Source organism: Gouania willdenowi, chromosome 5, assembly GCF_900634775.1.
Source record: "Gouania willdenowi chromosome 5, fGouWil2.1, whole genome shotgun sequence".
Classification (NCBI taxonomy): Eukaryota; Metazoa; Chordata; class Actinopteri; order Blenniiformes; family Gobiesocidae; genus Gouania; species Gouania willdenowi.
In genome coordinates this window covers 29458175-29480567 of record NC_041048.1, presented here as the reverse complement: position 1 = coordinate 29480567, position 22393 = coordinate 29458175, and the positions used below count along the sequence as shown (strand labels likewise).

Here is a 22393-nt window from a genome sequence, read left to right as displayed (position 1 = left end):
CTCCTACAAATTCAAAATAAATCAAACACCAGTTATGTACAGATAAAATATACAATATATACATTGGACAATTCTTACAAACCCAGAGACTTTTGGGAGCTAATGTAAAAGATTATCCCAAGACAAGCTTGGGAGGTTTACTATGTTTTTATGGCATCCAGAACAGCACAGGTGGGAGGAGTTGCACCACCGTAGTCAGCGCACTTAATGGTGTGGGCCAAGACATATCCCCAGCAGACGCGGAAGGTGCAGTTTGGTTCCTCTGTGGTGTAAACGCACCAAATTAGGAGATAGAAGGATTAGAATTTTAAGGGAGTTTGGCAGAAACCAGTAGCTTACCAGTGAGGAGAAGCACTGGTCCCAAGACCCCAACAGAGGCGCACTCCCGGCCTCCAATGAAAATGTGTGTAAAATGCGCCTACCGAAGCATCTCACTCCACAAGGGCGAAAGAGGCACAGCCAGATGGGTCAAAAGGCGAGGCATGCTGCTTACCCAAACATTCCACGCTGATGGCTTAAACAAACCGCTGTTGGTGGCCAATGCAAGCTGCGCTGACACTGGGGTAGGAGGAAGAACAATCGTGAGGGCCTGGTGTGCACAGCGCAGCAGCGGGAAGAGCAACTACACGTAAAACTCTCCCAAGAGGACCAATTGGTGCTCCCAAAGCAGCCGGGCATCAGCATACACCCAAGCACTGGAAGGAAAGCACTGTTCACCGCTAAGTGATAACAAATGGTCCGTGAAAGGCAGCAAATAAACTCACCAACGAAGAGAAAAGGTGGTGATGCAGACGCAAGGTGACCACAGCTTGTTAGGCCAGATTAACTCAAACTCAGTACCACACTGAGAATGCTTCTGTTTCCGAGTTGTTTGATATGATCATTTAGATGATCAATGGGGGAAATTGTCAGGGTAAAATGAATATATAGTACATAAGAATGTTTATTTGCTTATTTATGTCAGGATATTAAAGCTGCAGATTCATATGTCTTCATTATCATCCTGCAATATTTTGATCCATGACTTTTCTTCTGCCTCACTATATACTGAGTTACGGCTATGGCGCGGTCACACAGATAAGCTCGGAATGCAAGGACGGCAGCCTTGCTGGAGCCGATAAAACATGGCACCTCTCGGTGTCTCCTCCCTATTTTGATTCTACACTCTCTTTTGTCTGGTTCATCATTGCAGAGCAACTTTCGTGGGTTCAAACAGAGGACAGCCACATTTTTTTGCCCTTTCACCAGCCTTCGTGTTGATGCTATGGTTATCAAAAACTTCGCCTGTAATAGTTCTTCAGCTCCCACAGCGGGAAACACAACTTTTGCGTGAAATATACGGACCAAAGGGGGTAGGCAGTCAAAACCCCTACCAAAACTGGACATCTCAGTCTGTAATCAGTACCTCAGCCTCACACATTTGGACCCTGCTGGAGAAAAACACCCTGTAAGGCGTCTGAGACCCAATACCACATTGGGGCTACTGGGGCTGATGTTTAACTCCCAACTCAGTCCAAATAGCTCAGACCAGGCCCCCTGGTGCCTTATGCGGCTTGGGGTGTGGTCGTCCGCCCTGGGCGGGCTGTTCCTGGTGCTGCATCCATTCCGGGTCCTCCTGGCCTGGCGTCGGGTCCCTGCTGGCTCTGGGCTCGCCGGCGGGTGCCCGCCGGCTGCCCGCTCGGCGTGGCTCTGGTCGTCTGCTGGGCGTGGGCTTCGGCTCCTCCGCTGGGGTCTCGGGCGGGGAGTTCTCTGGGCCCTCCCCTCGGGGGGCTGGGCGCGGGGGTGTGGGTGGTGGTGGGTGGGTGGGGGGCTGGGGTGCCTGGGGTGCCTGGGGGTTGGGGGTTGAGATCAGTGGCGTGGTGCGCTGGGTCCTTGGCTCCTTGGGGCCTTCTCGGGTGTGTATGGGGGGGCAATGGCTGCCTCTCGGCTAGGGATCTTGGGGGCGTTCGGGGGGCTGCTTGGCCGTGGGGTGGTCGCCGGGGGGCCCCTAGATTTCCCGCTCTTTCTGCTGGCCCGACTGCTTCTTCGGGCCCGGGGGTGGCTCATGGGTTTTGCAGTAGCGGTTCTTGGAATTACATTTGTCATGGACGCACTGGCCTCGGGCTGTGGGATAACACTCATACTGGGCTCAACCATAGACATGGTAAATGGTAAATGGACTTGATTTATATAGCGCTTTATCTTTAGTGGGACAGGACTGCCATGCAAGGCGCTAGTCGACCACTGGGAGCAACTTAGGGTTCAGTGTCTTGCCCAAGGACACTTCGACACATAGTCAGGTACTGGGATCGAACCCCCAACCTCTCGATCAGAAGACGACCCACTACCACCTGAGCCACGGTCGCCCGCAAATACCCAAATACCTGTTTTATGGAATTTCCACTCACTTCCTCCTCTGCTCACAGCCACCACCATTATTCCTAAGCCGCACACTGGTCACCAGACTGGCTTGATAACACAACAATAAGCACAATATACACAACCACAATTTCACATCGCATCACTTGAAACTTATTGACTATTCCCCACCCATTCGTTTTCCTATCTTGTATCCCTCCTCCCTGTTAACTCCCCCCCCCCCACCCCCCTCACCCTGGTGTAACACTGCCCTCTCTTTTTTACATCCTCCCTTTAATAAAGTATTTACCCTTCCCTAGGGAGGGCTGGTGATGGTCACAATTGGTATGGTACACATTTATTTAATTGCAATAATAAAATATGGATTGCTGTTAAAAGATTGCACTTCTTGTAGTGTTAACCTTCAACAGCATGTGCAGACAAGGTGAAAAAAAAAACAAAAAAAAAAAAAAAAACAAATAGCTCAGACCAAAACTGTATCCCACTGGAGCCTACTCCCGCTACAGTTCCTTGTCCAGACGGGCACTCCATTGCACGCGTCTTCTACCTGTATTGCACAAGCTCCTTTCCCATATGCTGACCGAATTACTCTTTAGATTTATAGCAAAAAATACAGACTGTGTTACAGCAACATGTCAGAAATTTAGATCCTTAATGCTTGATTGCTTCACGTCTCTTTTGTTTTGTTATTTTTTTGGGGCGGAATTTTAATTTTCCCATTATTTTCCCACCATAAATTAAGATTTTTAACAAGTTCTTTTTCTAGTCAAACATTTAACAGGCAAGGCACAGATTTCCTTTTTTTATTTATTTTTTTTTACTTGTCTCCACATGCTGTCAAAGGTCAACACTACAAGAAGTACAATCATTATGAGACAGCAATGTATGTTTTGTTATTGCAATAAAATAAATTGATTTATTTTATTTATTAATTGTGACCATCACCAGCCCTCCCTAAGGAAGGGTAAGAAATATTTTGTTATAGGGAGGATATAAAAAGGGAGAGCAGTGTTTCACCTAAGGGGACAGGGAGGGGGAGGGGGAGGGGAAGGAGCAGGGAGGAGAGACTCAAGGTAGGAAATAGAAAGGGTGGGGAAGAATAGATTGTTTTACAGTGAGGATGAGATGTGAAGTTGTAGAACATATTGTGCTTATTATGTTGTGTAATCAAGCCAGTATAGTGACAAGTGTGAAGCTTAGCTATAATGGTGGTGGCTGTGGACAGGGGGAATGAGTGAGTGTTAGTACCTAAAGTAGGTATTTGGGATTAACGTGTCTAAAGTTAAGCCCAGTATGAGTTTTATCCCACATCCCAAGGCGTGCCAGTGCATCGTATACCAGTATATGTGCAAAAACCATCACCGCAAACCAAGGAACTGCCCCGGGCCCGTAGATGCAGCCAGGCCAGCAGAAAGAGTGGGGGCCAGGGAGCCCCAGGCCACCCCCCCACGGCCGAGCAACCCCCCAGACGCCTCAAGATCCCAGGCCGAGAGGCAGCCACCGCCCCCCACACACATCCGAGGAAGCCCCAAGCAGCCGAGCACCCAGCGCATCCCGCTACCAACCCCCAAGCCCAAGGCCCCCCGCCAGCATCCCGCCCTCCCCACCCACCCACACGCAAGCACCCAACCCCCGAGGGGAGGGCCCAAAGAGCCCCCCGCCGGAGACCCCAGCAGAGGAGCCAAGGCCCACGCCCAGCAGACGGCCAGAGCTGCGCCGAACGGGCAGCCAGCGGGTCCATAGCCAGCAGGGGCCGGACCCCAGGCCAGAAGCACCCGGAATGGAAGCAGCACAGAGAGCAGCGCCCCAAGGGACGGCGACCACACCCATAGTCGCCGAGGGCACCAAGAGGATACTGCAAGTTGCCCCGCCGGCCCCCAGGCGCACCGACCAAGCACCCCAAAGCGCAATGATGCCGCCCGCGCAATGAGCCCAAGACAGTACCCCCCACCCCCCCCCCACCAAAGGGCCCAGCCACACCGCAGAGCCTGGCTCACAGGGCGCCGCCCAAGCCGGGGCCACCCGCCGCTGCACCCGCAGGCATGGTAGGGCGCGGCCCGCACCACCCGCCCAGGGAGACCCCCGCCAGGACCGGCACTGCCAGCCGGCCAGGCCCGCCGGACCCCAAGGGCACCACCGCAGGACAGGGAACCCCCAAGGGCGAGCCCCCGAGCCAAACCCCCGTGGGGGGCACCCCCCCACCCCAGCCCACGAACAGGCCACCACCCAGCAAGACCGCACAGCCCCAGACGGTGCAAGAACAGCATCCCAGGCCCCGCCCCCCACCGGACAACGCAAGCCAAGGGGCAATGCCCCCCCTCAGCGCAAGAGCGACCAGCAGCCACTACCACGGGAGAGAGGCACCCCAACGGCACACAACCGACGCGGAACAGCAGCCCCCAGCCAAAGGCGCAGAACCCACCCATAGCAGGACAGACCTACCAAGCGGCCGATAACCGACCTCAACCACCGGAACAGCTAGAGCCGCCCCCCAGCAAAGAGCACCATCCCGGAGAACCAAGCAGACCCGCGGCCCAGCCATCAACAGAGGGGCCGGGCCCCCACTTTACAGGCCCAAGTGTGTGACGTCACCCACCACCCTATTATGGTGCCTCTTCATTCCCCAATGGAGAGGCACTTCCCTATCTCCTGAGTGAATGTATGTGTTTAGTGAATGTATGAAGTGCTATTAAAAAAAGGGTGGATGGATGGGAGCGGTGCTCCCCGTCCAGCCTATGTGTATATATGTGTATGTGGTGCAATAGCTTTGGAGGGTGGAAGTGGTGGTCCCACCCTCCGGGGAGTGGTGTGTTGTGGTGTAATTAAAATTGGAGGGATTAGTAGGGCAGGCCGCCCCCGTGCCACTACTTAGTAGAACAGGCGGCGGCCCCCTCGACCCCCAGCCCCACCATTCAGCCCCCCAAGGGTTGGGTATGTGAGTGTGGTGTAACAAGTGGGTGAGCCAGACCAACTGGGAGTGTGTGCGGTGAAGTGTCCATGTAAGAGGCCTGTCTGTAGGAGCGCGGCCCGTCCGCATGGCGAGCCACCGGAGAGGGTAGATGTTGCTGACGGGCACGTGGCACTGCGGGCCCCAGGAGCGCGCCAAGCAGCACAACTGGAGACCCCCCGCGGCACCCCCCCGAACCATGTCGGCCATACGAAGCACGGCGGGACCCCCCAGGTGGAGCCAGGCATCAGCCACATCCCCCAGCAGTTCAGGAGGCGACCCCCGCCGCCAGCCAGCCCAGAACAGCCCGCCCCGCCAAAGCAGGTGGCGGCCGAGCAGGAGAGAGGCCAGCTCCCACACCAGGGCCAGCACAGGCCCGCATGACACCACGACATAGCACCCTCCACAGGTGGGCGGCCCCGCCCCCCCCGACGAAAGAGGATTCCACCAACCACCCAAGCAGGGCCACCCCGCCAGCCACGGACCGATAGGCAGGCGAACCCATGCACCCCGAGCCAGGCACCGCAACCCCACACCAACGTCGCCAGCAGCGGCCCGGCCCACCGTGACAGCGGCACCCTCAGCAAAGGCGTGCCCCAGGGAACCAGGCCAAGGCGCCCCGACCGGCCGGCGGAGCAACCCACCACAACACCCCGCCACCCAACAACCCAGGAAGCAAGCACCGCCCCCAAGAGTAACCACCTATCTAATTCACTAATATAGTTTTTTTTGCTATGGCGAGTGCCGCAAGGATGGATTGCTATTGGTTTGCTGGAGTATCAAGCATAGTCAGGTCTCCTAACAGACATAGATTTGGAGATAGAGGAATCCTGCAGTCCAAAATGGAGGACAGTTTTTCATTGATTAGAAACCAAAACTGTTGAACTGGCGAACAAAGCCATTCGGCATGTAAATATGAATCAGCTGTTCCCTGGGTGCACTGAGAGCAGATGTCTGTTATGGAGAAGCCCATTTTATACATTTTCTGTTGGGTAATGTGGAGGACCTTGTATTTAATTAGCTGAAGATTTGTGTTTTTAGTCATCTTAAAAGTATTAAAACAAATTTCTGTCCAGAAATCGGTGTTCATAGTGATTGAAAGTTCAGCTTCCCATTTAGCGATTGGTAAGTGATTAGAGTTAGTGTTCGAGTGCTCTGTATATTTTAGAGAGTTTTTTTGTTTTTGTTGAGATTTTTTTCATATATATGGCCAGTTCTGGAGGTTGCAAGGTGATTAAATCTATTGCCGTATTTTTCTTATTGTCTCTGTTACTTGTAAGTACTGATGAAAATTACTTTTATTTATATTGAATGTTTGGGTTAGATTTTTATATGTCCTGAGCTTATCATTTTCGATGAGGTCTTGGAGATGAATAATTCTGCTATCTTCCCATGTTTTTAGATAGAGCAGTGTTTTTCTGTTTCTAAAGTCAGGGTTGTGCCAGATTGGAGACAGCATGCTAGTTTTTAATTGAACATTTGTAATGTCCAGGGCTTTCCACCACGCAGTCAGGGTGGAGGCAATCAGTGGGTTTTTAAAGCAGTTATGACGTTTGAGGGTCGCAGTGATAAAACAGAGATCAGAGAGTTTAATATGTTTGCAGTCGAGCTGTTCTATTTCTAGCCAGGTGTTGCGGTATTCTTTTGGTTTTAGCCATTCTGTTAAATATAGAATTTGGTTTGCTCAGTAATAATGCGTGAAATTAGGGGCTTCCAACCCACCCTCGCTTTTATTTTTTTGAAGGGTTGAAAGGTTTATTTTTGTTTTTTTATTCCTAGCATAGAATTTTGTAATTGCAGAATCTAATCTTTTTAACCATTGTGTTGGTGGTTTCAGCGGGATCATAGAGAACAGATAGTTTATTTTAGGTAAGATTTTCATTTTAACTGAGGCTATTCTGCCAAGGAGTAAGATGGGGAGATTGTTCCATTTCCGCAGATCTTCTGTGACTTCATCCAACAGAGGGTCTAGGTTCAGTTTAATTAATTCATTTAGGTTTGGTGATATATTTAAGCCTAGATATTTAATTGTATTTGTGGGGGAGGGCTATTGTGGGATTTGGGCTGCTGACTTCCATGATTTTTTTGTTAATGGAAGGATTGATGATTTTGACCAGTTCATGGAATAGTCTGATAATTTAGCGAAGCTATTTATTAGTTTAAATACTTCTTCTAATGAGGATTGGGATTCTTCCAAATAGAGTAAAATATCATCCGCATAAAGATAAATTTTGTGTTCTGAAATGGATGAGTGTATTCCTAACAGTATTCTGATGAACAGCTGCTGCGAAAGGTTCAACAAATATTGCAAAAAGCAAGGGTGAGAGTGGGCAACCTTGTCTGGTTCCCCTCTGTAGTGTGAAGCTTTGGGATGTTATTTTGTTTGTGGTTACAGAGGCCTTAGGTTTAGAGTATAGGGTGGAGATCCATTGTATGAATGATTCTCCAAAGCCAAATTTGCCAAGGACAGCAAGGAGGAATGACCAGTTGACTCTATTGAATGCTTTTTCTGCGTCGTGACAAGATTATCGTTTTCTTTTTAGAGTTCTGTGCCATGTTGATCAAATTAAGCAGTCTTCTAACATTGTTTGTGGAGTGTCTATTTTTAATTAATCCTGTCTGGTCTTGGTATATAATTGACTGTACTACTTTCTCTAACCTGGAAGTGAGTGCTTTGGAAATTATTTTTATGTCTGTGTTAATAAGTGAGATGGGACGGTAGCTTGAGGGTAACATGGGGTTTTTGTCTGGTTTAAGTAATAATTTAATGTTTGCTGTATTCATGTGGCCTCCTACATAACCTGTATTTTTAATCTCTGTTACTACTCTGAAAAAGAGCGGAGCCAGCATTGACCAGAAGTGTTTTAGGAATTCACCAGGGAACCCATCTGGACCTGGTGCTTTGCCTGTTGACATGCTATCCAAAGCATTTTGTAGTTCTTGTAAAGTTAATGGTGAGTCTGAGGTGGTTTTCTGATCTATGGTGAGCTGTGGTAGGTTTAAGTTATTGAGGAAGGTTTTAATATCTTCAGGGTCAGGGTTTAAGTTTGATGAGTATAGGTTTTGATAATAATCATGAAAAACCTTATTAATGTTCTGAGGTAAGTTTAAAGTTTGACCTGAATTATCAGAAAAATGAAATAGTTTTCTTTGTTGTGTTTAAGCTGATTTGCTAAATATTTGCCTGATTTATTATTGCAGTCAAAGTTTTTGTACCGTAATTGCTGCAAAATAAAATCAATTTTTTTAGATAAAATGATGTCCAGATTAAGTTTTGTATTTTGGAGTTTTTTCCATAAAAGTTCAGACGGGTTAGCTGAGTATTCTTCGTAAATATCTTAATTTTTTCTTCAATCGTTTTTTCTGCTATCTGTTCCTGTTTTTTCTTATAAGAAGAGTATGATGTAATGTTCCCTCTGATGACAGCCTTGCCGGTTTCCCAGAGTAAGGACGGTGACACTTCCAGAGAATCGTTTGTTAATAGAAAGTCATGCCATTCTTTTCTTATCATTTTACCAAATTCACTGTCATTAAGTAATAAAGTATTAAAGCGCCACAGAGAGGATAATTTCTGATTAGAGTCACACTTCAGGGTGAGGGATATCGGGGCATGATCGCTAATGATTATAGGATGTATTTTAGAGGAAATCTTATGTGCGATGGAATTGTTTGAGAGAAAAAAGGATTTATGCACAGGGGAGAAGAAGGTATATTCTTTTTTAGTTGGGTTGTTCAGTCTCCATACATTTCCTATTCCAAGATCATCCATGTAATTCATTAATACTTTAGCAGATCGAGACGGTTTTGTATTTGGGCACTTACTGGATCTGTCTAATGATGTGTTGAGCGCCAGATTGAAGTCACCTCCGATGATTAAAGATGAGTCTGCAGATACGATACGATAAGAATTCAGGGTCTTCATTATTGGGGGCATAGAGGTTTAGAATTGTGAAACATTTATTATAGATTACCACTTTGATAATAAAATATCTACCCTCTGGGTCTATGGTGGAGTTGATTATGTTAAAGCTTTTGTTGAAAAGAACCGAGACTCCTCTTTGCCTGGAATTGAAACACGAATTATATATCTTGTTAAAATTTGAGTCTGTCAGAGATTTTTTTTCTGATTTAAGTAAGTGAGTTTCTTGAAAGAAAACAATGTCTGCATTTTATCTTGATACATAATAAAATATCTTAATCTTTTTAGCGAATTCCACGCACATTCCAAAATGTTACTGTAAACTGAGACATGGAAAGGAGTGCAGTTTAGTTCATACGAATGTGAGCATAATCAAGAGTCTGTGAGCATTTCCATCTGAAATGTTAAGAAGGAAACTTGCCTCATTATCTGATGTATTTAGATCTCGAGACGAGCCCTCAACTGTAGTTGCGGTTTTGAATGAAATGAGTTGAAGGGTTACAGGTCAAATACGGGCCAGACCAGCCTGGGATTCAGAGGTTTCAGTGTGAGCGTCCCATGAATCTGTAGCTGTTCTGTGCTCTCAGGGTGTTGCTGATAGCGCTAAACATAACAATTACAGAGCATGCGCAGCAAGCAAAAACGAGCTAGGGACAAGCACGTATGATGGCCTTACGTAAACATATCACAAGAATTACTGACAAATAGAAGGACCAATTTTGATGATCCACCCAGAATATGAAGCCAAAATAACATCCTCCACAATGCCTTTAAATATTTGTAGGCAATACTCATAGAGAAGCTGAAGAACAGTATTAACTTTACTCGCTGAGCACACAGAGTTTATTTTACAGACATTTTATGAATAATTTTTGCAATGGTTGCCCTTTTTTCTGGATTGAGCATCTGTCCCCCAAAATGTGTGTGCACGTGCCTGTGAACTATACAAACTTCATCAGTTGAAGCTCATTAAAAAAAAATGTTAATCGGATTGGGAGTAGCTCGTCTACATGTAGCTTCTGATCGGCTGAGTCGTTTGTAGGGCACCCTCATCAGCCAATAGACTATAACCATTTATTTAACTCACCTAATATAATAATATACAAAGAACCAGTGTTAATTTTGACAGCACTTTTTGATTTTGTTTTAGTCGTAGTCTTTTGATTAAAATGCAACTTAGTTAAAGTGAAAATGATCATAACTATTTCATTTTAGTCAAGTTTTAGTAAACTAAATGACATGAAGATATTAGATGACTAAATCTGTTACTAAATCTGTTAAATCTGTTATATAGGCAACTAAAATGTTAAGCAAAATAGTTTATGCATTTATTTTTAAGACTCAAGTACCATCCATCAACCTGATATGGGATTTATGTGTTTAAATAAACTCAGACAGATTTGATGTTACTATTGTGTAAAATAAATGTAGTCAACAAAGCTGACGATTACTTTGAGTCGACAAAATGAATACTGCAAGGAACCTCTTCAGCTCACTATCCAGCATGAAACTATCACATCATGTTTGTACTCACTATCAAACAACTGTTAAGGCCTTGTGCAGATTTAGTAATTTAATCTCATCAGTCTTAATCTTCTCTGTTTTCCTTCAGGGGTGTGGGCTGCATTCTCTTTGAGATGGCAACGGGTCGTCCCATCTTTCCTGGCGCCACAGTGAAGGAAGAGCTGCACCTTGTTTTTAGACTCATGGGTAAGACAGCACCAGGTTGGGACAGTATTGCAGATGTAAAATAAAAGAGGAGGGAATAACCCTCTGAGGACAAAAAATGCGATGAAGACAGTATTTAAAAAAAGAAGCAGGGTAAAGGTGCAGTCTTAATTTTTTGTAAATGTTGTTAAATGACAATAAAAAAAGCTTCTATTCTTCTATTCTAGTATCTCAGAGATTTTATGAGTCTTGATTGCTTATCATTATAAATAGCCACATTAATCAAATGCCTTTGGCTTAGAAAATCAGTGAATATCTAGCATAGCTACAGCGCAACAGGTGTGAGTGAATCAATAGAACAGGGATGTCCAGAAGTGTAGGTGGCGGGCGGAATTGCCTACCACTCTCTTTCTGGCCGCCTTCTACTCTTAAACATGTTCATAAATAATTCCTTACCCATTTAGCACCGAAAGAATATATATATATATATATATATATATATATATATATATATATATATATATATATATATATATATATATTACGTGAATATCATAGCATATAGAATATTAATAGATCATTTTACTCGAATAATCTATATATCTTCTATATGCTTATTTTGGGCTGAATTTTTTTTTTTTTCCAAGTTATTATTTTTACCTTTATTTAAACAGGAGAGTCATTGGAATTTAGATTACTTTCTTCAAGAGAATCCTGCAAGCAGTTAGGTATAAGGGACTTGCTCAAAGTCCCACAATGATGAGCCGCAGTGGATTCAAACCAGAGAGCCTCCGGTTACAGGCCTTAACCATTAGGCCACCTTTGTCTCACTGCATATAACAGTGCCTTCAACTCAATCAAATAGTAGTGCTACTTTAAGATATTGTGATTAATTCATTGAATCAAATACATATTTCTCCTTGAAGTTAAAACCTCAATCATCTCATCACTAAACTTTTTCTGAATGTTTACTAGGCACTCCAACAGAGGACACTTGGCCTGGTATCAGCAGTAATGAGGAGTTTTGTTCCTACCTCTTCCCTCAATACATACCTCAAGTACTTCTCAACCATATGCCCCGGTAAGGTGAACAAACCTGACTACTGTCTGCTTAGTCTTTATCTTTTATATCTGCATAAATTCATATTGAAATCTCCAAAAGCACAAATCTAAGTACATTATTTTGTTTCCTTCAAGTCTTTCTTTTCATTTAATCTAATTATGTCTTTATTTGGATTAACAGCTGACAAAATGTAAGAGTTCAGGGTTAGAGGGCTACAGTTAGGGAAATATTGTTTGAAATTCCTTCTAGGCAACACAAAATAATGTGTTCTTCGCAGCACAAAGTAAATCATGTTGGCACGCACAGAACAATAGATTAATTAATTAGTTTCACAATCCCCTGAGAGACTAAGCTGGTTTAAAATAGTAGTTGCAATCATTAGCAGACTTTTCTGACTCATCACATTAAGATTGTCTGGCGCTATATAAGTTTCTAGCCTGGTAAGCAGTAGGTTTGGTGACAGATAGATTTTCTGATAGATAAAACAATATATTCTTACATTTCCTCGCTTTAACATCTTGTCAGTTTGAAAACAAATGCAGAAATGAATAAAAAGGGTCTGAACCTGAACACCTTTTTTCTATCAATCAATCAATCAATCTTTATTTGTATAGCGCCAAATCATAACCAATGGTATCTTAAGGCACTTTACAGTAGAGCAGTCTTAAGGACGGACTCTTCATTTTATGGATACACACATGCATATATACGTATATACACATACATATGTATCCCACACCCAACATGAATTCATCATGGCGGCAAGGAAAACCTTCTGTTAAGCAGCAGGAACCTTGTGTGGATCCCATTCCTATGATGAACAGCCATCCACGTTATGCTGTGTTGGGTGTGTGCAGAGGAGAGGGTGGAGACAGAGCCGCTGAGACTCTGTAACTCCACACTAAGGATCCCACGGACCTGCAAGACAAAAGCCAGAAGGAGTACAGGAGCAAACACACAAGGGAAGAAGCAGACATAGAGGGAGTGTTTGAGAGAGGAATGGGACCCTCTCCGGTCCCTCTCTAGCCTAAATGACCTCTCTCTTAATGCCCTCTGCAACTTCTCTCCAACCGAGCATGCCAGACCCCCCCCCCCCGGCAGTCTATGCCTATTGCATCTTAATTATGAGCTATGAGCTGGTTCCTAACTAAAAGCTTTACCAAAGCTACTGTAACACAACACCAATTCAACATCACAAAACAACTTATGTCACAAACTTGACAGCTTTTGTGTTTATGTTTATCTTATGTAAAGTGGCTTGTAGTCCAAAAAAGCACTAATAATAATAATTATGTAGTGCTTTTTAATATGGGGAAGGTTAGCCGTTTCAAGCTCCAGGGGTCCCTTGGGATCCTCGTGGGACACCAAGGGGTCACCCACGCAGCTGTCCTCCATCAGGACCCGGTGCTCTCCCACCGGGGCTGAGACTTGGGGAAGGTTTGCTGTTCGAGCTTCAGGGGTTTCTTGAGGCCCCCGTGGGACATCGAGGCATTACCCATGCAGCTGTCTTCCATCAGGACCCGGTGCTCTACCACCGGGGCTGAAACCTGGGGAAGGTTAGCTGTAGCGGCGGCCCTTCCCAAAACCATCTCATGGACTTGCTCCTTGTACGCAGCGTTTCATTCCGGCTCTTTCTCGAGGTGCCTTTCCGTGCTTCAGAAGGTTGCATCCTTCACACGCCTGTTGTCCAGCAGCGCTGCAGGGTCCGCCTTCCAAGGGTTTTCTCAATGAACGCGCAAAGTGGGTTTTAGATCTGTTTACCTCCAGGTCTATCTTATTGAAGAGGGGGGCCATCCCAGAGAATGAGGTTTCCTACCCTTTTTATTAGCTGTGGAACCAGGCAACCTTCCCTGTGGCCAATCAAGTCCTCCTTGGGGCGGACCAGGTCTTGAAGTGCGACTTCTGGGAGTAATCTCTTTAGTCGCTGCGGCGTGACAGCTCAGCTCACTCCAACCCGTAACAGACAAGCTTATGCTCCACCACCAAACTTTTGGGATTCCGTACCCGTAGCCTCAGGGTACACCTTTTGGTGACAACTGTCTTCTTCATCATTCCAATTCCTTGGACGACCAACTTAATGTTCTTGCCATTGAGTCCGTGACGTTTTGCAGCTTTGTTGGAGATATAATTGGTATCTGAGGTGTTATGGCAATTATATAAGGCAAATCTACAGTTGTCCTCCTTTGGCAACATGGTTTTTGCTCTGGTTGAATGATGAAGTCTAGTCAAAACATGATGATTTTATAAAAAAGGATTTATTATAAACTAAATGAAAAGGAGGACAAAAAAAGGTCTTCCATCCTGTAGGAAGGGCAAGCGGCCAGCAATCAACTGGAAAGTTCCACAGCTTAAACTTTTTACAGACAGTGAAAAGTCCCATCCTGATGAGAAGAAAGGATGGGGTCAGATGCCCTAACAGTGGAGACGTTGGAGCAATGATATCTGTCTTGATAATGGGTGTGCGTCAGTTGGTGTATGTGTGTGTGTGTGTATGTGTATATCTGCATGTGAGTCCACATGTGACTCTGCCCTTGGCCTTGACATCAGATGCAGTTTATCTGTGTGCGTAGGTGAAAGAATGTGAGTTGGCCATCTAAACCTTCTCCAAAGGAAGAAGTGAAAGGCATAAAACAAGAATCACATGTTATTATACGTAGGCACTGTTATAGAGCTCTGTTTTTCAGAGCTTTGGTATGAGACCTTCAGCAGAGACTGTTTGTTGCTGCCACTGTGAATACAGCACAATCTCTCTGTACTGCGGGTAATCTAATCTAACATGACTCGGCAAAGGAGCAACGTCTCTGTTCAAAAGTACAACAATATAATGCAATCATTGTGTATAAACACATTACAAATTGTACACATGAACATACATTTGATGATATGATGATTAATATAATAATTGCCATAACAGAGGCAAGATCAATTAGAGTACCATTTAGACTACCAGAGTTTGTTGTTGCTTTTAGCAGCATCATTTTGACCGGGTATTCCTTTGGTTCGCGACAGGTGCGAGCGCATACGGTGGTCAAGACCGTGTTTGAGAAGGCTTCTTTGTACTTTGTTTTCAGCTCTGGAGGCAGTTCAGCGGAGAACTCTTCTTGCTTCTCGGTCAGTTCCAAACCTCCTGCTTCCACTTTCGCCTTGCTCCTGTCTTCATTACCCTTTGGCTTCTACTTGTTCTGGGGTCTTGGGCAGAGCAAGTAGTTGAGATCTGGGTGCCCTTCTCTCTGACAGTCGTCTCTTGAGCATAGGTATCTTTTGGTGCAGCTTCTGTCATTGTCGTGAAGGAGCAAGCACTGGAAACATTGCTCGCTAAATTGAGCTTCCTGAATGCCTTACAGGCAAATAGCCTGCCTGCATGCTCGTTGTCACCACACACAATTTTTTTTTATTTATTTATTCAGTTTATTTCCGACATAGTTACATTCACTTTTTTTTTTTTTTTCACTTTTTTTTTTTTTTTCTTTTTTGTACATGCCGAAAAAGGAGACGAGAGAAGCAGTTTGCTTATCCGGGTCCCGTCCCCTGTTTTACCATCGCAAATTTACATGGGTTTACATGTCTCTCTGGTCAAACATACTTGAGTTCTTCTGAACCGTCCTTTTTTGTGTATTCTCATCTGTAGTCAGTGTTGTCCTCCTCCTCTCTATCTTTGTTCGTGTTGGCCTTGTTCCCTGCCAGACGTTGTTAGCATTCCTCCAGTTCAAGAACAGTTCCTCTTTCGAAGGTGTTTGGAAGTTTTTTCCCTTTTCATCCATAATGTCACCACTCGGGAATGTCTCTTTTGGACATACAAGTTTGCAGCTTGTTTTGTCTCTACATCAAGGATAATCCAGCTGTTGTCAGCTCTATTGGCAGTGTTGTATTCTCCACTGTCAGATCCAACTTGTATAAACACATTATTATATCCTAGTTCACAAGCAAGGTAGTATTTTAATGTAATATATCTTAGTTCATAAGCGTGTTTCTAACTGCTGTTGTTAGTTCTATTGGCAGTGTTGTATTTTCCACTGTTAGATTTAACTTGTATAAACACATTATTATATCTTAGTTCATAAGTAAGGTAGTAATTTCATTGTACAAGAAAACGTGTTTCTAACTGCACATATGACAATAAACACTTTGAATTTAAATTTAATGTAATCCTTAATCACCCCACCACCTAGCAATTGAAATGAATAAATGACAGACCTTTTTTACTCTTGGTTTCCACATTTAATTCAGTCTCGGTAAAATAATCACAGTCTGAGTTTTGTTTCCAGTGTTTATATAGATCTGGGTCCATATCCATGATTACCATCAGTAGTGTTGTTGTTTAGGTGGATCCTTCGTATTTTCCCAAGTCTTCCATCGTTTTGATGAGAACTGGTTTTCCGTCCTCTTCTTCCAGGATATAAATCCTGCAGTTTTTTGACCACGTCTTCACAATCTTTCCTCCTTTTTTTATTTGGCGTGCCTTCCATGCAATGCTTGCATTTTGTTTCGTCAGGTTTTCATTGATGTACACCTTCGTTCCCTTGAGTTTATTTCCTTGCCCCAGTAGTTGTCCTTTGAATTTCATATTCGTGAAGGTTATTTTTACAGCTCTGTTATCATTTTTCTTTGGCAGGAGATGGCAGGAGTTGATGTTGTCAGGGTTCAGGACAATGTGCTTCGACTTCAGGTAGTCAATGACCTGTTGTTCAATCGATTTTGTTTCTTCGTCACTCGCGTAGCTCCTGGGTTTTATCTTTAGGCCTGTGATGAAGACATCTTTCTCTCTTTCCTTTTGTTTCAGCTGTTCAACTCTAGCGTTCAACAATTTTATCTCTTCAGCATTTCTTTCATTCTTTTCTTTCAGTACCTTTGCTTCGCTTTGTAGTTTTTCCAGTGAGTTTTCCAGCGTCTTTTCCAATGACTTTATCTCGGCAGATAGGTTTTGTAGACCCTCGCGTATCATCTCCTTGACCTCTTCCAAACCCGAATTGGGTTCTGAAGGGCCTCCCTGCGGTTTTTTCACCATTTTCCTTCAGTCTTGGGCCCAATTTTTCAGGCTGTTCAGCTGTAGCCAGCTGTAGCCAAGGTCGTGTTATCGGAGCAAATGAAAACACGTCTGCTCTCTCCAAAGACCAGAGAATTCTGACAATCCATGAGCTTGGCTGGGATCCTCTTTGAGTATCACCCAAGGTGGCCTTGGTGAAGGCTTTCTTCTCCCTTTGTCTGATGTATGACCCCTCAGGATAATTAGCATAGCTGGGCTGTAGTTTGTCCACTTCCCAAAGAATATTTTCCTGTTTTTTCAGGTACTGCAGGAGACAAAGTGGTTTTGTGACAAAACCACATTTTCAGGATCATTCTTGTGTGTTATCCACTTTTCTTTCATGGAGTCTGGAAGTTTGCTTCCAGTCGAATGCACCACCATTCAATTTTTCACCGCATCTTCCTCACCCAGGACTTGGAGGTCTTGTAGGGCCCTCTACATGGCCTGAATCAGTCCAATAGTCTATCCCGGGTGGCTTCTCCGGACCGGGGGAAGTTCTTGCGCTTCCTTTAAGATCAGCAGCAAACCAATCACAATCAATCCTTGCGGCACTAGCCATAGCAAAAAAAACAATATTACTAAATTGGAAAGACAAAAAATCCTTAAACATAAACCAATGGCAAAATCTCCTCACAGAATTTATTTCCATGGAAAAGATGTCTGCTCTCAGAAAACAAAAAAAAATAATTTGCTTTGAGGAGTGTTGGACTCCTTTTTTAATTGCATTAAATCTAAATTTTTAAAAGCCTGATGATCTAGCCTGCAAGCGACTGCCAGCACCACTCTTTACTAACGCACTAGCCCAACTGTAGGCCTGGGCCGCCTTGGGCCTCTGGGGTGGTCTTGGCCAGGATGGGTTGCCGGGGTGTCTTGTTGCCTCGGCACGGGTGTGCATTCCTTCTGGGTGTTCACGAGGTCCCGGGGCTGTTTGATTTGGCGCTGTTGCCCCTTGCATACGCATCTGGTTGGTCTCTGGGGCTGGGGCCCTGCGTGCTCCCCTGCCGCTCCTTCCTCCTGCTCCCTGTCCCCCTGTCTCGTCCTCCCCCCCTCCTCCTCCTTTGCTCTTGCGCCCGCCATCCTGTTGGGTTGGGTTTGGGGGGCTCCCGTTGGTCTGGGGCGCTGGTGGGGGGGCTGTGGCTCCCGCCTGGGGGGCGGGCGGTGCCGTGCCGGGTGGGTTGGCTGGGGGGAGGTCTCGTTGGGGGGCCTGGGGTGGTGGGGTCCTTGGCTCCGGTCCGGGGGGATCCGGGGTGGGGGTGGCTTTGGGGGTGGCTGCTGCCCGGGGTCGGCGATTGCCTCCTGGGTCACTGGGTGGCGGGGTGTAGCTGTGGGTTGCTCCGTCGGCCCTTGCGGGTCCTCGGCTTGGCTCCCTAGGGCGCGCCCTCGCCAGGGATGTCGCTTGCGCGACGAGCCAGGCGGGGCCCCCTCCGGGGCTTTTGTTTGACCGCAATGGCCGGGGTGTGGCCGTTACGGCTAGGGGTGGGGGGTGCTATGGGGCCTCCCCGGGGGTCGTGTGGGGTGGGTGTGCGGGGGCGCGGCGCGTGGCTCTTGGCCTGGTGGATCCGCGTCGGGATTGGCTGGTCTGCTGGCTGGGTGCACCGGGCGCCGTGGGCGCCATTCCGGGGCGGGGGCGTCACAGGGGTGGATCCGTGGTCTGGGTGTCCGGGGGCGTGCTCTCCAGTCATCTGCCCGGGGACCGGCCGCGGCGCGTGGCGGCGCTGCGCGGCCTTGGGCGGGGCGGGGCTGGTGGCCTGGGGCCCGCTGTCGTCCGGGGTGTGCTGGCGTCGGGGGGGTGTCTCGCGCCGGTGCGTGGGTCGTCGGGGATCGCCTCCGTGGGGGGGGGCTCTACTGGCGCCGTTGGTGTGGGATGACGGTACCGGGCTGGGGGTGCTTCGGTACTCGGTCCGTGGCTGGCGGGGTGGCCCTGCTTGGCGGTAGATGGTGTCCTCTTTCGTCGGGGGGGCCGGGGCCGCCTCCCGGTGGAGAGTGTTATATCGTGGCGCCGGGTGGGCCTGTGCTGGCCCTGGTGCGGGCACGGGCCTCCCCCCTGCTCGGCCGCCCTCCTTGGCGGCGGGGGGGGCGTCGCTCTGGGCCGGCGTGCGGCGGGGGTCGCCCCCTGGAGCACCGGGGGATGGGGTTGGTGCCTGGCTGCGCCCGGGGGTGGGGGGTGCCGCCGTGCTCCGCGGGGCCGTCGCGGTCTGGGGGGGTGCCGTGGGGGGGGGTCTCCGGCCTTGCTGCTCCGGGGCCCGCAGTGCCGCTTGCCCGTCTGCACCATCTACCCTCTCGCGTGGCCCGCCATGCGGACGGGCCCGGCTCACACCAGACAGGCCTCCTACATGTACACTTCACCTCACTCCCAGCTGGTCTGGCTCATTCACAGAATGCACCACACACCCATACCCAACCCTTGGGGGGCTGGATGGTGGGACTGGGGGTGGAGGGGGCCGCCACCTGTGTCACTATGTAGTGGCGTGGGGGCGGCACTCCCACCTCTAGTTACCATACTAATCCCTCCAATTTTAATCGCACCTCAACATGCCACCCCCCGGAGGGTGTACTCACCTACATCCTCCGGCCTATTACACCACATACACATATATCCACAGAGGCAGGATGGGGAGCACCGCTCCCCTCCTTCCCCCTTCTTTTAATTACACCCCATACATTCACTAAACACACACATTCACACAGGGGATAGGGAAGTGCCTCTCCATTGGGGAATGGAGAGGCACCATAGCCCGGGGGCTTGCCCTTGGGGGGTCCTGGTCCCGGGGTGTGCTCCTGGGGCCCGGGGTGCTTGGCCTGCTGGCCGGGCCGGTCCTGGCGGGGGTCTTTCGGGGCGGGTGGCGCGTGCCGCGCCCTTGCGTACCTACTGGTACGGCCCCTGCTTGGGCAGTGCCCCGTGAGGTAGGGTGTCGGGGGCCGGAATAGGGGGCCACGTCCCGGCGGGGCGTTCTGGCTTGGCCCTTGGGGGCGGCCCTGGCTTTAAAAAAAAAAAAAAACTGAAGCTCGTGGCGCGGGCGGCATCAGTGAAGGGTGATCTGGGGCGCCATGGGGGGCTAGGTTGGGGTGCCTGGGGGCCGGCGGGGGGACTCCCGGCGGCCCCCTGGTGCCTTATGCGGCTTGGGGTGTGGTCGTCCTCCCTGGGCGGGCTGCTCCTGGTGCTGCATCCGTTCCGGGTCCTTCCGGCCTGGGGTCGGGCCCCTGCTGGCTCTGGGCTCGCCGGCGGGTGCCCGCTGGCTGCCTGTTCGGCGCGGCTCTGGTCGTCTGCTGGGCGTGGGCTTCGGCTCCTCCGCTGGGGCCTCGGGCAGGGAGTTCTCTGGGCCCTCCCCTCGGGGGGTTGGGCGCGGGGGTGGGGTGGGGGGGCCGATGGGGTGGGGAGTCTGGGGGTTGGGGGTGGGATCGGTGGCGTGGTGCGCTGGGTCCTTGGCTCCTTGGGGCTTTCTCGGGTGTGTATGGGGGGGGGCGATGGCTGCCTCTCGGCTTGGGATCTTGGGGGCGTTCGGGGGGCTGCTTGGCCGTGGGGTGGTCGCCGGGGGCCCTTAGGCTGCCTGCTCTTGCTGCTGGCCTGACTGCTTCTTCGGGCCCGGGGGCGGCTCTTGGGTTTTGCAGTGGCGGTTCTTGGAAATACATTTGTCATGGATGCACTGGCCTTGGGCTGTGGGATAACACTCATACTGGGCTCAACCTTAGACACGTTGTTCCCAAATACCTGTTTTATGGAATTTCCACTCACCTCTTCCTCTGTTCACAGCCACCACCATTATTCCTAAACCGCACACTGGTCACCAAACTGGCTTGACAACACAACAATAAGCACAATATACACAACCACAATTTCACATCGCATCACTTAAAACCTAACAACTATTCCCCACCCATTCTATATCCTATCTTGTATCCCTCTTCCCTGTTAACTTCCCCACCCCCCTCCAACCCCTCACCTTGGTGTAACACTGCCCTCTCTCTTTTACATCCTCCCTTTAATAAAGTATTTCTTACCCTTCCCTAGGGAGGGCTGGTGACGTCACAATTATGCAATGAAATAAATAAATTTATTTAATTGCAATAATAAAATATGCATTGCTGTTAAAAGATTGCACTTCTTGTAGTGTTAACCTTCGACAGCATGTGCAGACAAGGTAAAAAAAAAAAAAAAAAAAAAGATCAGCAGCTTGTTTCCGTATTTGTTGTTGAGGAGCCTGAACACACGCCAGCTGAACCACAGCTGGACAGTACAAGATTTCTCTTAACCCTTTCATCCAGGCTGCCTAGAAGGTGGAACTTTTTCACATTTTCCAATTGATGAGGGTTCCCTAACTGCTCTAGATCCTCCCATTCAGCTTTCCAGCGGTAGTAATCGCTCAAGTTACCAGTGAACATGGGCAGGTGTGCTCACTCCAGAGAGAGCAGGGGTCTTGAGTTGAGTATTTTTTAACTGGCTTTTTTCAAAGTCAGTGATAAAGAAACACTTTTTTATATCACAAAACATACCAGCCAGAAGCCATTGTTTGGCACTACGCAGATTGTTATGACAAATAAATTTTGTCTGTTTAAAAAAAAAAAACACACACACTTAATATTTTTTTTACATAGTTAGATAAGCTAAATGATGCACTCATGTAGGAGGGAAAATTGTTTTAAAATTATAATATCATATCATATATCAGTATCAATATTAACACAAAAAATTGCCAGGGATGCCATGTAGGATAATCCTAAATCACTTCATGAGTTATTAATTAATACCTTTTCCTTCAGGTGGGTTTTCGATGTCAGTTCAGTGGTCTTAGAAGTTATAATATTAACTAGAAACTTTCCATTGCTGCGACAATCACTGAGCTACTGCTGCCTATGAAAAAGTGAGAGTAAAGGTCCACCTTGTGGAAGCAAAGTAACAGGAAATGCAAAGCCTTCCCACTTAAAGTATGATTATTTTAAAAAAAAAAAAACTAGAAGATTGTAGCAACATTTCAAGCTATAAATTGTAGCTGTAGCTGCAGAAATAAAGCTTTAAAAGCAGTTTTGCTAAAAGTAAAAGAGCAACAGGTGACACACTCTAGCAGACCTAATCAACCACTCAAACACTGCATGATCACAAAAAAGTTGCACAAAATCTTGAATAACATTAAAAGCAATATATTTATCTTTCTACAAATTAGATATTATGACACTGAGGAGCAGAACAATTTCATCTTTGAATGGTGTAAATCGGTTAAGATTTGCATCATTAATGAAAAACGGGATTAATTAAGAGTGCAACCTCTACAAATTACTGATAATTGTAGATTAGAGAATGGGCTACATTTTAGTGCTAAATTTTGCAGCATTTTCACTATGCAGTGCAGCATTTTGATATTTGATTAGTGTAGATCAGTTAAGATTTGGCAAAGTTGTAGCTCTTCAAATTGTGCGGAA

General features: G+C 47.3%; 1 protein-coding gene across 1 annotated transcript in view; it reads left to right on the top strand.

Moving 5' to 3' along the window:
* The window catches only part of cdk18 (cyclin dependent kinase 18), a 140250-nt gene that overhangs the window by 91355 nt on the left and 26502 nt on the right, over positions 1-22393 (top strand). The window contains exons 11-12 of the mRNA XM_028446758.1: positions 10837-10934; positions 11868-11973. Coding sequence (XP_028302559.1) covers positions 10837-10934; positions 11868-11973 — 204 coding nt within the window. The remainder of the gene's footprint in view (positions 1-10836; positions 10935-11867; positions 11974-22393) is intronic.